The sequence below is a fragment of the Aulonocara sp. 'chitande type north' Nkhata Bay genome, linkage group LG23 (assembly GCF_057382095.1).
Source record: "Aulonocara sp. 'chitande type north' Nkhata Bay isolate Kocher_YH1m ecotype deep benthic linkage group LG23, A_spYH_male_GT1.1, whole genome shotgun sequence".
NCBI classification, from domain to species: domain Eukaryota; kingdom Metazoa; phylum Chordata; class Actinopteri; order Cichliformes; family Cichlidae; genus Aulonocara; species Aulonocara sp. 'chitande type north' Nkhata Bay.
In genome coordinates this window covers 34,941,983-34,958,901 of record NC_141365.1, presented here as the reverse complement: position 1 = coordinate 34,958,901, position 16,919 = coordinate 34,941,983, and the positions used below count along the sequence as shown (strand labels likewise).

At 42.3% G+C, this 16,919-nt stretch overlaps 2 protein-coding genes across 3 annotated transcripts in view; one reads left to right on the top strand and one right to left on the bottom strand.

Annotated features, from left to right (window-relative positions):
* LOC147302312 (rho GTPase-activating protein 20-like) overlaps window positions 1–9,872 on the top strand; it is a 35,179-nt gene extending 25,307 nt beyond the window's left edge. The window contains exons 13-16 of one of the 2 annotated variants that reach the window (XM_086281936.1): window positions 88–280; window positions 1,029–1,143; window positions 3,757–4,661; window positions 7,250–9,872. In XM_086281936.1, the coding sequence (XP_086138062.1) occupies window positions 88–280; window positions 1,029–1,143; window positions 3,757–4,661; window positions 7,250–7,777 (1,741 nt within the window). In that variant the 3' untranslated portion in view covers window positions 7,778–9,872. The remainder of the gene's footprint in view (window positions 1–87; window positions 281–1,028; window positions 1,144–3,756; window positions 4,662–7,249) is intronic. The other variant, XM_086281937.1, reaches the window with a different exon arrangement.
* LOC147302311 (adrenodoxin-like) lies at window positions 9,588–16,703 on the bottom strand. The gene is made up of 4 exons (XM_086281941.1): window positions 16,214–16,703; window positions 11,444–11,568; window positions 11,203–11,332; window positions 9,588–10,696 (listed from the first exon to the last, which is right to left on the bottom strand). Exons 1-4 carry the CDS (start codon window positions 16,336–16,338, stop codon window positions 10,588–10,590), a joined length of 489 nt encoding a protein of 162 aa, XP_086138067.1. The 5' UTR covers window positions 16,339–16,703; the 3' UTR covers window positions 9,588–10,587.
* Window positions 16,704–16,919: the final 216 nt, after the last annotated feature.

The following is a 16,919-nucleotide window of genomic DNA, read 5'->3' as shown; positions in this document are numbered from 1 at the left end:
TAACATACAACACGCTCTGTACTGCTTGAACATTAATCACAGGAGCTAAAACACATTTTACACAATCACTGTTTTGTCTCCCTGAAGGATGATTTGCCGGCTGCCCAAAGAGAACGCACTCCTGCTACGCTACCTGCTGGCTGTTCTTCACGGTATCCAAGGCAATGCCCAGGAGAACCAAATGACTACTTTTAATCTGTCAGTGTGCATTGCTCCCAGCATGCTCTGGCCACCTGGAGTGCCGTGTAGCCCTGAGGTGGAGGGAGAAGGAACCAAGAAGGTGAGTGTGGAAGATCAACAGCATCACATCAGAATTTTTGTTAGCAAAGTTTTGCTAAATGAATGCAATTGTGCCATACTGAGTCTCTCCTCAAGGCCCTGTTCAAAAAAATTTCTCTAAGGTGAAATATCAATTTAACATCTTTGCAAATTGACCCAAACCTCAGACAGAGTTTGTCACTCCTATGATGACTTTGACTCGTAGGATCAGTGCAACATAATTAAATACATCAGTCTGGGCAGCTTCACAGTTCACTCACAAGGAAAACATTATTTTTACCTGCAGACAACAAAAACAGTGACAAAGAGCAGAGAAGTTGCCACTTCAGATCTGCTGGTCTGGGGGAAAATATCTTCCTAATGGAGACTAGGATAAATGAACCCACGTTCAAGTCTTTACTATGTTAGTTACAGAACGTATTAAGTTGATTAAACAGTCAACTGAAAGTTGTTTTTGTGTTAGTCAGAGCAGCATAACACTAAACACCTTCAAGGTTTTCTTACTGGAATGTCTGCTTCATAGAGGCTGAAAGCTCTCATTTCCAACCAGTTTGACTTCTTGTTTTTGGGACGGGAACGGAGCAAAGTCTGAGAAATGTTCCACATAGTATGAAGTTTTGTAACATCAAGTAGCTGCTCAGATAATTGGCTTACTGTAAATGCTTAAAGTGCTTTCACGCAGCCTTGAAGACTGGCATTCCGACCTATGTTACTACACTGGCTTAGTATCCACTTTTCTCTGCCTGTAGGTTTGTGAGTTGGTGAAGTTCATGATTGAACACTGTCAGGAGATTCTCAGAGAGGATCCCTCCTCCCTGTTCGGAGGGCCTCCACAGAGACTCAACAGTGAGGAGATGGGAACAGGTACCCAAACAAATGAGACAAATGTTTGCTCAAGGCTAAACTCTCACAAGTTGGAGAGCCTTTAATGAACTTTCTGTTATCTTTATGTCTAATTCATCACCCTGAATAATTGTGTTGCCACTGAATGCTTGAATGCTTGTTTAAAATGTCTACAGTCTTAATTGGTAAGAGTGCTATTATTTGACGGATAAAGTGTGTCTAATGGCATTTGAATTGATACATTTATGCATTGTATACTCATACAAGTTCCTCATGACATAGACATGGTATAAATATTTAAAGAAGGAGTGCCGAGCCCATTTGAGGGAGTGTAAACCAGGTTATTTTGATGTAGCTACAATTTACAGATGTCCAGAATCAGAATTCAGAATCAGAATGGGGTTTATTGCCAGATGTTGAGGTTTACAACATTAGGAAATTGCTGCGGTGCTTCAGTGCAAACATAGTGTCATAAATAGCACTTAAATAGACATGAAAAAAAATAAAAGTAAGAATAAGAATTAAAAGTGCTATGTAGAAAGATATGTGCATGGGATATACATGAGATATATACATGAGAATAAGAATTATGAGTGCTACGTAGAAAGATATATACATGAGTGCAGGTGGTGATCAGTGCCAAACATGAAATGATGCAGTGGCACAGCGTAGGGTCATGTGTTAGTAGCGGGAACAGTCATATGGTTATTGTTCATGTGTCCAACAGCAGAGGGGAAGAAACTGTTCTTATGGCGAGAGGTTCTGGTGCGAATGGACCGGAGCCTCCTGCCTGAGGGGAGCAGGTCAAACAGACTGTGTCCAGGGTGAGAAGGGTCAGCTGAGATCCGGGCTGCACGCCGCAGTGTCCTGGAGGTGTACAGGTCCTGCAGAGATGGGAGTCTGCAGCCAATCACCTTCTCAGCAGAGCGCACAACACGCTGCAGTCTCTGTTTGTCCCTGATAGTGGCTCCAGCGTACCACACGGTGATGGAGGAGGTGAGGATGGACTCGATGATTGCAGTGTAGAACTGCATCATCGTCCGTGTTGGCAGGTTGAATTTCTTCAGCTGCCTCAGGAAGTACATCCTCTGCTGGGCTTTCTTGATGACGGAGGTGATGGTGGGCTCCCACTTCAGGTCCTGGGTGATGGTGGTACCCAGGAAGCGGAATGAGTCCACAGAGGTGATGGGGGTGTCAGTCAGGATGATGGGGGGGAGTGGGGCTGTGTGCTTCCTGAAGTCCACAATAATCTCCACTGTCTTCTGGGCATTCAGCACCAGGTTGTTGTGGCTGCACCAAGACACCAGACGTTCAACCTCCCTCCTATAGGCAGACTCATCCCCGTCCGAGATGAGTCCAATAACGGTGGTGTCATCTGCAAACTTGATTAGCTTGACAGACTGGTGGGTGGAGGTGCAGCAGTTGGTGTACAGGGAGAAGAGCAGAGGAGAAAGAACACAGCCCTGAGGGGAGCCGGTGCTGATGGTCCGGGAGTCCGAGACATTCTTTCCCAGCCTCACATGCTGCTTCCTGTCCGTCAGGAAGTCAGTGATCCACCGGCAGATGGGATCAGGCACATTCAGGCCCACTAAATGAATCAGCTACAGACAATCATCAAGTTACTGCTAAGAGGGATGTGCTATGTTCAAAAGATTATAACCAATTGTGGCCACAAGATGACAGTATTTCAAAGGATAGATGCAAACATCCTGAGAACCGAGCAGAGTTCTGTTTGAGAAGAAAGGAGATAAACTGCTTTCACTTAGTACTTTTTAATTGAGGTCTATCTTTAGATTTCACTGGACAAGCACTAATTGCCTTGCTTGCCCAAAATAAATGCTACTTGATCAGGTAGACCAATATATTTATTCAAAGAAGAGTTACTTCATTACAAATGAGTCTGCTAATATAAACCTGAAATCTGTGTTTAAGAGCATACCTGTTAGCACACAGTGCTCTTGTGTTGGTTTTACTGCATGCCATGTGAGTCTACAGGTATTTATTAAAGTCAAAGAAAAGAAACAGACCCTAAAACCCTAAACAATGTATTGTAGCATTATCTAGCACTTTTAATCCGAATTCCATTAACAGCTGTATTTTAAAAGCTGTTTCGGTGTGTAATGTTATTTATTTTATGATCAAATACTAAAGATTTTTGTACAAAGTACATGGAAGTGCTTTGTGATGTTGCTAACCGTTGTGTGCACAGTGTTGAATAACAACATGAAGATGCTTTTGTGAGAGGCTCACAAAGGTTTTAAGTTAGGCTAGTAACGTTGTATCTTTGTGTCTTATATTCAGCAAATATTACTCTCCTCCCTCTGTAGCTCTCACGAACTTTTGTTCTGTTTCGAGAAGTATATTCCAGTTTCACTGAGGAGTGCAAGTACAGATTTGGTAAATTAAGGTGAATTAAGATAAAGGTGAACAAATGTCTTCACAGACAGTCAAGAACAAAGGACTTTGTGGTTTCTATAAAGGTCTCAGAAAACAAAAACATCACTGCATAGAGTATTTAACAATATTGTTTATGCTTCTTGTTTTCCACCCACCTACATACATCTCTTATAGTGTGTCCTCCTTCTCTTTTCTTCTTCTTATCCAATTATCCATAATTTTCCTGGGGATTATCAGAATCATGGATTTACCCTCTGACCGATTCATCCTATGACAGTCTCGAGAATGAGTTAGACAACAGCAGTGGTGGCTCACCAGGCCTTTGCAACAGAAGGTGCCTCCAGCCTAAACCCCTACAAGGCAGCTTGGACTCCATCCTCACATTCAGTGATTACGACCAGGATACTGCACCAGAACCAGGTCTCAATCCACTGGGAAGACACAGAAGACAGGAACTAGACCTCTCCAGCCCCAGGCAGGATGCAGCAACTGTGGACACCTCTTCCACCCTGGAGTCGCTGTCCCTAGAGGGTCGGAACATGCAGCGGCGGCGTTCAGAACCAGCTATAGCATATGTGGCCAAGTTTCGGCCATGCGCATCAGCCAGCACAGATGGTGTCACTGGTGAGGATGAAGACGGTGAGGAAGAGCTTTCCAAGGAGCCTAGCAACCACACAGTCACCAGAATGTACTCCAGAGTTCAAAATAGGAGGTATGGAGGTGAGTCTGGGTTGGAAGCCAGCTCCTCCAGCCTCTCATCCACCCCCACCTCCCCTGCACCAACCCGCTCCTCCCCTGATTCTCTAGACTCCCTAAGTGGTGACCAGACCTGGGCAACCAGAAGGGGCCTTTACCCAAAAAAGACGTATCTGCCATCCAACTCCTCCTCTGGATCTCTTTCCACCTCTGTCCCTTCTACACCCCTCACCATCAGCTCTGTACTGGCCTCCACTGAACATGCAGAGCAGGAGATTTGCCCCAAAAATTCCCCACCCAAAGAACCCGTCAGCTGGGGGACATTAATGGGCTGTAGGGGTCTCCACCCAAATTCATGGCTGAAGAAAGACCGGAGACTTTCACTCACCCAACAAGACAACTTGGAGAAGCAAGAAGAGGACAAGACTGCAGTAAGTGAAGCAGTGGTATGTGATGTTTTTATGTAAAACCGCAGTTTGGGTGTAAAATCATTCAAATCCACATTTTCATCCCATATCATATTCAAAACAAAACATTTAAATGCAGTCCCATTTAAATGTTGTGTTCAATCATATGCCTTTGTTTTGAATTGCTTTTGGTCAGTGACATTTGACCTCTTCCAGTGGATTACAGTTCCTTATCCTCTTCCAGTAGTTGACCAGGGAACCTTTGTGTTCAAGTCACACACCCTTCCTTTCCTACCAGAATTTCAAAATGAATTTATGCAATCAAAAAATGTGAAGAATCAACCCGTGTGATTTAATGTCCTAAAAATCTTTCTGGACATTAAACATAGTTTAACATAAGTGGGGGTTTTTTTTTAAACATAGTTTGTTAAAGAGGTAGTGAATGAAGTTCCGGCTGTACTTTGTACCTTTAAATGTATCCAGGCAAATCATTAAGATCTCGCTCTCTCATTTGAAATGTGGCCTCTAATTAGGAATGTTTCTTGAGGGAAAAAGATCTAAAAACATCTACGCCCACTGTTTAACTGCTACCCCAGAAGGTATTGTGTAATGCACTGCAACAACACACCACCAGAGGGCAGTATCAACCAGATGCTGTTAGTGAGCTGTGAAACATGGCAATAGCAAGTATTTTGACTTTAGTTCTGCTGTGTGGACTGCTTGCCTGTAAAAAGTTGTGATTAAGGAAGGTAACACTTTAAAAAATGGATCCTCATTTCAAGTTTCATGTCTTTATCCTGTTTTCCTTCTCTTACCCCAACCGGTCACAGCGGATGGCCCCGCCCTTCCCTGAGCCTGGTTCTGCCGGAGGTTTCTTCCTGTTAAAAGGGAGTTTTTCCTTCCCACTGTCGCCAAAGTGTTTGCTCATAGGGGGTCATATGATTGTTGGGTTTTCTCTGTTGCATTATTATAGGGTCTACCTTACAATACAAAGCACCTTGAACCAACTGTTGTTGTGATTTGGTGCTGTATAAATAAAATTTAATTGAATGGAATTGAAGTTTCGATCCAGAGAACCAAAGCCAAGTATATGCTTACCATTAGCAGCACTAGCACTAGCAGTTTAGTTATTTGTTCTGACAACCCTACAGTAGGAGTGTCAAACAATTAGGCACTTTTCCATTGTGGAGGACAAAAGGTTTAAACTTGTCCAGGCCTTAAACCTCACGTGTGTTCTCCCTAATAAATGCATAAAAATAAGGCTTTTATGAAAACACTGAATACAAAATTGCTTTCTTGAAAATGTAGAGTTCTGTACTGAATGTTATATAAAATAAACTATATGCAAAGTGTCTTTGAATGGCAGAGATGCAGAAATGTCTGCATGTAGCACAGAGCCATGGCACATCACAAGCAAGCACAAGCAGAAATCTTGGACTTATAATTTATGAACATTCATACTACACAAAGTCATTAAGCAATGAACAATTAAATGACAGAAAAGTTTCTGTTTTTCACCTTCTACTATAGAAACGTCTGGGTTTTTTTTATGACTACAGTTAAAAAAATAACAAGACAAAAAAAAATGGACAGTCTGGGCGATCAGCTAAGAGAACCTTTTCTGTAATTTTACACATTTAATTCTTACAATTTAAGTCCAAATAGTTATGCTGACAGGTCTTCCTTTCTGACAGCAGCTTTCTCTTTATGATGCAGAAAAACAGTTAAATATGTGACTTCTTTACACTGACAGAAAGCAGCGTTTCAGTTGTCCGGCCCACTTAAGATCAAAGCGGGCTGTATGTGGCCCACCATGTAAACGTCTCACACCACTGACCTACAGGCAACCATTCACTTTGTCCAAAACCTTTTTGGGGGAGCTGTTTTGTGTGACAGGTGGCAGCTTAATACAAAAATGAAGTGCTGTATTACACTGGTGACATGAATGAGACAAACTAGTGTTTCTGGTGCCAGATAGCTGGAACATTTATTTGGATAACACCTCACCTAGCCTAGACTTTATCCTCTGCTGAACTTTATCCGAACACCACTGACACCCCTGATGTGTGGACCACTTTTGAATTGTGGTTAAAGGCTATAAAACTCCACACAGCTTGATGTTCCTGTGACTAAAGTTTAACGTGCACCCTTCAAACCTGAGACCGCTGGAGCGGTTAATTTTCAGTAAACCAATATGAATTATTACTCTGGATGAATGGATACTGCTTGTGTCCTTTTCAAGTTATTGCAGTGACTGTTGTGGGTTTTTCTTTCTATAATGGAAAGTTACCAACAGTTTTGTCCACGTCAAGGTTTGCCATAATTCAGTTCAATTTTATTTATATCCCTGTTGTATTGCATTATTACGAGTATTGATAATATTAGAAACTTTTTTGGACTGTTTGACCTAAAGCTGACCAAGTAACAGATGGAAGCAATATTCCCTCAGAAACTTGCCTGAACCAGCTCCCCTTACTGTATAAAGACTGTAAGATGGAGTTAGAAGAGCCTGAATGATGAATAGATGAACCTTAGAGGTTAGATTCTCTGGACTACATTAGCTCTCAAAGCTCAAGAACTAAAACTTCCAACAGTTGTTTATGTGATCTACCTTTGTCTCCACCCAGGGAGGGCCTTCTGATAAGTCGCTCACACCTGGGAAACCAGAAAAAGGAAAAGCAGGTGAGAAAGGAGCTGCAAACCTGATCTCAGGCAGCCAAACCAAGCCATTGCCGTCTGTGTTTTACAAGCACGGGGGGCCATCACTGTCCCTATTCAAGCGACCCAAGTCTCAATCCACAGAGCAGGACCACAACGCCCGGCTATATCAGCGCCGCGGCTCCGAACCGGGACATCAAGTTGTGGACCGAGCCGCCACCTTCACCCGGGCAAGGTTGCCCAGTGACCCGGGGTTGAAAGTGTCCGGGGTGGATTCACAAGGAGGCACATCAGAGGCCCGTTACTGCCTCTCCCCCTGTGCCACCAAAGCAGTGCGGGACTACTTCTCCTCTCACCCCCAAAGCAATCCCCAGAGCAGCCACCAGGTGGCGCTTGCCCTGGTGGAGAGCCGCAGGGAGTGGGTGAAGAGATGCAGCGATCCCACAGCAGAGCCAGACTTTGACCAGCTCCTGTTTGCTGAAGAATCCTACGTTTGATGAGTTGGTGAAAACAAACTGAAGTACAGCATCGCTCCAACAAGTGGAACAAACAGAGCATTTCAGTTTCAGCACAGTGGTCGTATCATAACCTTAAAATGAACTCCGTCATCACACACTAAGGCTTTGGTGTCACTGGGAGCATTTTGCTATCTGGAACACCACATGAAATGTAATCTGTTGGCTAAGGTGGACATGGAGCAAAAAGTAAAAGTGTGTTTGAGTTTTTGCTTAGTGCTTAATGCCAATAAAGTAAAGTGAATCTCCCCCTAACCCTTTGCTTAAATGTCCTAAAGGCTGGGTTTACACATGCAAAAAGTGTTCTAATGTATAATCAATAAGCTCAAATAACATTCATTCTGATCAAAGCAGAAAAATTTGTCTTGATTTTTTTTTATTTTTTCCAATGTACATCAGGCCAAAGTTAAAACCTGCCAATCTAAAACACACCTGGCATTGCCTTCTTCATAATGAACAAAGACTCACTCAGAGAAATGCCTTCTGGTTAACTGCAGCTCAGAAAAACTGTGTTGTTTTGGTTCAAGTCCCACCCAAGCAGCCTAAACAGATTATGGGCAACATGCAGTATTTGGTATCACATGTTACTTCAACCACAGTTTTGCAGAAAGCAGGTGGTACAATCATGTTTATTGAAATTAATAGTCATATTATAAATAGTGTAAATGCAGCCTGGGTACACACTGTGACTTTGCCTCTACGTTTTAATAGTCTGGTTCTGAACTACAGCTCAGTCTGTGTGTTGATCGGTAGTTTGGCTTCAGCTCAGTTGTTTACAATACTCAGAAGTATCGTAAATGTGTAGGTAGACTAGTTTGTGACATGTTGGAAAGGTATAAAAGCATGACATCATTCAGTATATTTAAACAAACCGTACGTGTATATCCTGTATATGTGAAGAATGCTCCCCAGAAATCAAGCATTGCTCGGGATCATGTCGACTGTTAGCAGCTTAACTATTTTCCAGCGTTAATGCTTTTTAGTGAACAGATGTAGTGTTTGGATAAATATTAACATGGAGACGTTTCTGATTACAGTCAGCTGAGCAGTTCATTTAAGATAAGATAAGATAAGATAACCTTTATTAGTCCCACACGTGGGAAATTTGTTTTGTCACAGCAGGAAGTGGACAGTGCAAAAGTTATGACGCAAAAATTAGAATACAATAAGAATAAATACAGTACACAACTGTACAGAATAGAATAAAATAATATACTATATACAGTAGAATAAAATAGAATAAAAATATACAATAAGATAAAAATAGAATACGAATGCTATATACAACTGAGTAAAAATACAACGATGCCAGAAAAGATTATTGCACTTAGTGTTATTGCACATGTGTGGATGTGTGTGTTTGTTCATGTGTGCATTTGTAATGCTTCTTGGCATTAACACTCACATCAGCCTGCTGTGATACTGACGACTGCAGCAGCAACATTTAGAGCTTCTTGTTTTGTTTTTGTTGCCAACAATGCTGTTCACGTAAGCCTGTACTGATTGAAATTAATGTTTTATGAGCTTTACATCTTATGCAGCTTAAAACACCGAAACAGGCCACAGGACTGTTGCTTCCTAATATTGTCTACTGCCTCCTTGTTATATATGTACATGTATTTATACGCTGTCACTATACTTTTGCATATGCAAATAAAATGAGCTGAAATTAATTGTGTGCTTACTGCTTTAATTTGGGGAGATTTCATGGGAATGGATCCCTTTGTCCTTTTTTCTTTGTACAAACAGCACATTTAACGTGACATTAAAGAACCAACAGTTCAGCACGCTGTTAGAAAGAGGAAGTTTTATTATTTTTCTTTCATTGTTTAACGCAGATGGTTGTGTGTACACAAACAAGATGAAATTGTTAAGGTTACATGAAGAATCTGATCAAAAATAAACATTTTTCAGGGGACAGCAGAAGAAATCTGTAAGGTGTTGAACTTCTTGTTGTTCAATACATGAACATTTCAGTGAGGCGTACCACCTTTTCCTTCAGCCTTGTTGAGTCGACATTTATGGAAGTCCAAAAATACCAAAATCAAAAAGTTCCGAAAAAAAAAAAAAAAAAGAATTCCAGTAAATGCAACAAAACTATTAAAGTGTTTAGAAAAACTGACAAAATTGGCATAATTTTTTTTTTTTTAAATACCTGACACTTTGAACTGAAATCAGTCAAAGTGTGATATGGGAGGTTTATGATTCTACATGATTTTACATACCAAGTCACATTTCTTTTGGCAGTTTGGGTCCTCCGCCAACATGACTAACTGTTCATGTGAGGAAGTGTGTACATTTCCAGAAGGTCCAGCTCTGTGCTGAGATATAAACGTGAGCTCACATTGTAAATTTAGTCACAATTAGGAAGTTGGGCAGGAAGAAAAGGTACAACAAGTAAGTAACGTTTTTATTTTTTTTTTTCCCCAGGCAGTGATTCAAATAAACAGAACAGACAGCAGTTTATATCTCATAAATATTTTGATTCCACACTAAGGGCTGCAGGTTTCTCCTGTAAGCCGAGCATTACAGCCTTGTTAGTCTAAAAAATCTTGCGTACTGCAGGTTTACATTCTATAAAAAAATTAATTTGAAAGTCAAAGTTGCATACTTGAGCTTCCTGGTTTTTGAGAGCTCACTTTAGTAGGCTATGACTTTATTATTAAAAGAAAGTGGGAAAGAGTTCTATGGCAGCCCACAGCAGTACTGACAGATTCCACCTACCATCGTCTCTGTGCGCATGTGTTGTACCCTCACTTTCTACACTCATGTTCTCAGCCACATGTTTCCTGTTAAGATGATCCATCTTTGGTCTGTCGGATGTCGGCTACACTCTCTGGAACCCTGGCTACCATTCCCTCCAGAGACTTCGTCAAGCAGATCTGGCAACCCAGACGAGATCTGCAAAGGGGAGGGGAGATGAGAAGCATGTTAAATTCAAGTCTGATGAAGGATGCTTCTCATTTTTAGACAGCCATGAATGTGCCATTTGCTTTGAAACTGAAAGCTGCTTTAACAACAGTGTCCAACATTGTTTGCAAATAAAGCTGATATCCCAAGTGAAAGAAAGCTCTCATGTTTAGTCCTTTGTCTCTCAATGATTAACTGATCAGCCCTGACAAATCCACCAGAACTGATTCTTCTGCATCAGCCAGGCTGTAGGACTACTGTGATAAAAGCTTCAGCCTCTAATCATTTATCCAATCACTTGCCTTCAATTAACACAAAAAGAAAGAATGAATCACACAAAAGCTGACATAGCCAAGATCCACGTTCTCCAAACACTATTTAAAACATGGCCTTGCAGTTATATAAGCAGAGTGTCGATAAACTATCACATCAATTAAAATCAGTGTAATGACAGTTTAGCACAGTGGCCTTGTGAGTGTTCACGTGTGCTTCCTTACGTGTCAGTCAGGCCGTAGGCCAAGTCTAGCATGTCCATTTCCTCGTCTGTGATGGGCCCCAGCTTCTTATACATCTCCTCATCAAAGATCAGATGGCATGTGGAGCACGCCAGTGTTCCCTCGCACGCTCCTACAACACACACACACCTTTAGAACTCCACACAATGGATGAGAAGTAGCTCACGCACATACATGCAGCTCTCTGATAAGTCCAGGCCTGTGAAACTCGCTCTGTGCGTACCAAAACCATCAAAGTCGAGGTCTTCATTGATGACAACGTCTAGCAGAGAATCTCCAGGCAATCCCTTCACTGTGATCTTCTCCCCGTCTCGGTTGATGAAGTTGATCGTCACCTTGTTGTCTGATCTGAGACAAAAAAAAACCATGACCTTAGTTTGATTGACAGGAACACTGGAACCCAACTGTTGGACTGATAAACTTACAGGTTTTACGTATTTTACGTACGTTATCCAGTTTCCCCTACATAGCACTGCACAGTCCAACTGCCAGAGGTCACTGCCCTCTGGTGGCCACTACTGATAGTTACATTCAAGTCAAAAGATGCCTCAGTGCCCTAAAGAGAACATCTACTGTTCCTTATTTTCTGTCATATACTGTTACTGTGGTGGAGACTCATGACCAACAGCTACAGATAATGAGATCCCTAAAATTTCATCTCATGTAAACTGCATCATACAAGCTCCGCCCACCTGCATCCTAAAGAATAAGAGTAAAGAAACACACACAAAGAGATCATGAACTTGTTTAACCATCCATCCTTCTCTGGTTATCATTTTCAGGGTTGCGGGGTCTATCCCATGATATCCAATATTTAACTACATTTACAGCATAAGGCCACAATGAAGGAACAGCAGGGACCTAAAAATAACACGTACAAATGAATTTTCCTGTCTATCACTCTAAGAGAAAACTACAGCACAAACTTTGCCAAGTCCCAAGTTTTAGTCTAAAAACTGATACCGGATGCCAACACTGAGGTCAACCTATTATGCTAATTTCTAAACTTATAATTTCATTATTCGATAATGAGTAAATACTCATCATTTACATTATACTGGTCCATAGTGAAGCTCATTAAGTCATCCTGAAATAAGCTTGTCTAGCTCTCTTTAACCACCTTTCTTCTGCATGGTGGGGGGTATATGTGTGCTGTGCACTGAAGACTTGTGTGCATGAAATCAGCACTTTTATTCTCTGCTATTTACAATCAATTCCATTTTATTTATATATCACCAAAACACAGTAACAGTTTCCTCAAGGTTATATAGTAAAGACCCTAAAATAATACAGAAAACCCCAACAATCAGACGACCCCCTATGAGCAAGCAGTTGGTGACAGTAGGAAGTAGGAGGCTGAGGGAGGGCGGCCATCTGCTGCAACCAATCTAATTACAGTTCTGTGTAAAAGTCTTAAGCTACCCTCCATGTTTATTTTATTTTGCTTCCAAGGAGCCAGACTTGTCATTTTCACAGCAGTTCTTCAGATTTTCTGAAGGTCTTTCAAAGTTTGCTTTGGCTGCTCTCTCACTCATTTTCAGTCCAGACCTTGTAACTGACACAGGACCTGATAGATGGACCTTCATCCATCTACTGTCCAATGAAGCCTCATCACAAAAGCTCTCAGTGTAAATGTGGCTGTCACAAAGAAGCCGTTCTTAAGGAAGAGACAGGGAGAAAAGACTGGGGTACTTCAAGTTACACAAGAACCTGAGTGAAAAATCAATAAATCAGTACACCCATTTCTCATATTCCTACAATTTTTTTAAATGACAGATAGCTTAATGCTTTTATTTTGTTGCAATTAAATTCCCAACATCATACCAATTTCTCCCTTCATGCTTCTCTTCGGGAGGTGAAGTGTGGGTTAATTTAGGTTAAGATCTGGTTAAAGTCCTCTCTTAATAAAGGACTTCTCCAGATTAGCTCTCTGTAAACTGGCAAGGATGCTAAAGGCGTGTGCTGCTGAACTTGGGGAGCCGCTACAACGAGTCTTCAACCTCAGTCTGCGACTGGGGAGAGTGCCCGCCCTATGGAAGACATCCTGCATCGTCCCGGTCCCCAAAAAGAACCGGCCCAATGAGCTGAATGACTTCCGACCGGTGGCACTGACGTCACATCTTATGAAGACTCTAGAGCGGCTCTTCCTCAACTTCCTCCGACCACAGGTACAACATGCCCAGGACCCACTACAGTTTGCATACAAGGCGGGTGTCGGAGTGGAGGATGCCATCCTGTACCTCCTACACAGAGCCCACTCACGCCTGGATGGGGGAAAAGGCACGGTCAGGATCCTGTTTCTTGACTTTTCCAGTGCCTTTAATACCATCCGGCCCTGTATGCTTCAGGAAAAACTGAACAGGATGGAGGTGGACCCCTGCCTGGTGGCTTGGATCTCCGACTACCTCACCGACAGACCACAGTACGTCAGGCTGAAGGACATCACGTCTGACACTGTGGTCAGCAGCACAGGAGCACCACAGGGAACTGTGCTGTCCCCTCTTCTCTTCACCCTGTACACCTCTGACTTCTGCTACAACTCTGAATTATGCCATATTCAGAAGTTTGCAGATGACACGGCCATCATGGGGTGTATCTGGGATGATCAGGAAGAGGAGTACAGAAGTCTGGTGAGGAACTTTGTCGCATGGAGTCACACAAACCACCTGCAACTCAACACCTCAAAGACTAAGGAACTGGTTGTGGACTTCGGGAGGTCCAGAGAAGGTCCACTGCCGGTTCAGATAGAGGGGGAGGAGGTGGAGGTGGTCAACAAGTACAAGTACCTCGGGCTGTGGGTGGACAATAAACTGGACTGGTCATGCAACACAGAGCACCTGTATAAAAAAGCCCAAAGCCGACTGTACTTCCTCAGGAGGCTGAGGTCTTTTAACATCTGCAGGAAGCTCCTGAGGATGTTTTACCAGTCGGTGGTTGCTGGAGTACTTTTCTATGCTGTGGTGTGCTGGGGGAGCAGCACAGCAAAGGAGGACTCATCCAGGCTGGAGAAACTGATCAGGAAGGCTAGCTCTGTGGTCGGCATGAAGCTGGACACTCTGGTGACAGTGGCAGAGAAAAGGACATTAAAGAAACTGATGGACATTATGAACAATGCTGGGCATCCTCTGCACACGGCCATAAACAATCAGAAGAGTCTGTTCAGTGACAGGTTGCTTCTCCCCAAGACAAGAACTAACAGACTTAAAAACTCCTTTGTCCCACACGCCATCAAACTGTTTAACTCCTCTCTGGAGGGGAGAGGGAGGGGAAACAGGAGGACAAAGGAGGGGGGAACAACTAAGCTGTAGTGCCTCTTCACCTCACTGTACAATACCTTGTGCAATACTTTTTGTAAATAGTCAACAGTGCAATAGACTCAATACTTGAAATGTGCAATTCACTTGTATTTTTATTTTTTATTCCTATTTATTCTATTTATCCCCTTTGTATATTTTATTTATATTTGTCTCTGTATTTATATATGTGTGTGTGTGTGTATATATATATATATAACAATTCTGTAACTGTAACTTCGGTCGTTGCTGTGCTTTTTGGAAGTCGAATTTCCCAGAGGAACCCACCCGAGGGATTAATAAAGTTCTATCTTATCTTATCTTATCTTAAACAATAACTTTTTGTAGACTTCTGCTCGTTCTGCAAATTCCATTCAGGCTTTCAGATTTTTACAGCTGATGAGTGCAAATTGCAGTATGACCTCTCGCTGTTCTCCAAGCCTTATTGTTGCCATCCTTGGACAAGCCAATCCATGTAATACATGTAGCTCAGTGCAAGAGGTTTCATTCCTTTTCAGGATGTTCTGTACTGACATAGTGGCTGTGCCCAGTGTGTCTGAAAATCCTGTGATGGACTTTCCTGCTTTTAAATGGCCCTGCTGTTTTGACACTTTTGAGGATGGATGGATGGATGGATATGGCACAAATATATAAAATGCAATCGATCGCTTTACTTTCTAAAATTTCCCATTTATAAGTCCTTTATGGTCTGAGATTTCAAGGAAAGTGCATGTCAGGTTACGATGTAGTTTCAGAGGGGTTTGGGGTAATGACGTACCTACGACATAGATTTAACGCACAAGCCCCCTATAATCCGCTTTAAAAACAAAACCTTGTTCATGCTCTTTCCTGAAAGGGCCCTGCACTGCACGACCTCTCAGGACAAACACACTCGCACTTGGCATCAATCACGTTAAACTGGTTAGTTAAGGGAGGGCGACGTGAGGACACAAGGACAGTGTCAGTCAGTTTAAGGCAAGCCTGGAGAAAACAAAAAACAAACCTTCAACCTAAGCACAAGGTCAACAGTCATGGTGCGCTCCAACAGGGTGGCTGGCACTGGGAAGCCCAGCTGTGGTAAGAGCCTTGTACCTGAGTGGGAAGATGGCTCACTTTCACCTTGGGGACATGTGAGGCTTCAGCCTGCTCCTAAAAACATCAGCTGCACACGTGTGGTATTCTTAATCACTTTGACTTCAAGCACCACTTTTTCTAGGAACTAATATTAAGACTCATCTTGCCTCATCAACCCAATTACACACTCACATATATTTTACTACACATTTCGCCCCTCAGTATTTCAACACATATTGGAATATTGGCACATTTAAGTTGCAAATTAGTTCTCCTGAGACCTAAAAGCACGTAGACTTTCCTCTCCTTTGCTTTCTCCCCGCTTGTCCATTTAAACTGACTTAAAGTAAATGGCCCACCGCTAGGCTGGAATTTAAGTGTTTCTGCTTTGTCGTTTTGAAAAACAACATGAGCCTAGTTTCAAATGTTTTGAAACAGCACGACACAAAACACCCTGCTCTGTGAAAGGGACATTCTTTTCTACATGATTTTGCATGCCAGGAATGCGCTGGAAAGAAGAGCCCCAATAAATTGCACATTTTTTGACTGGAGTTTGGCGTGCGGCTCAATCCATCACCAGGTTAGGGAGTCCTGTTAATAGTAGGTGTTTTAGTAAAATAACCTACCTGAGAGGCTGAGTGCCGATGGAAAAACTCCTTTGTTTCGTAGGCCAGGTTACTGCCGACGCCTTCCTCGAATATTCACGTAGACTATTCTGAACCAGCCGTCTTAACGTTGTTACCAAAGCCATTTGAAGCACAAAAATGAAGCTGGAAAACTAGCGGAGAGGATTTACGAGCTGCGAATGGCAGACACCTGTCGAGCGCGTAACTTCTCAGCAGAGACCTAAAGAAGTTTGACTGAACCGATCGAGCAGGCTAGTGGGGCTAGCTTGTTTTAGCTGCAAAAAGTCACTCTGTCACTGTCATTGCATAACGTGAAACATATGGCAACTGCTTGTTGTCTAAGACCCCAAATCAATCACCTGACAACGCAGTGGAGCACCAATGATACTCCACAACAAAACACAAAGTTGACAGATAACTATCAACACCGCCCAGGGTTATGCAGTCAAATCGCAAACATGACTCTCTGTGTGTAGTTCCTGACAAACAAAGATCAATCAGGCACAGTACAACTTCCTGCCATGTCGTCAAAATAAAAGTTTTAGCTACTAACATATTGTGTCCATCTATGGATAATAATTTGATACCCACAGTTTAAAATAAAATAAGACCGTTATCCTAGTGGGAGTTAATAAAAAACAAACGTCTTGGCTTCCCTTCATGATTAGAAATGTATTATTTTGCTTTTAGTTTGAAAGTCATTGGC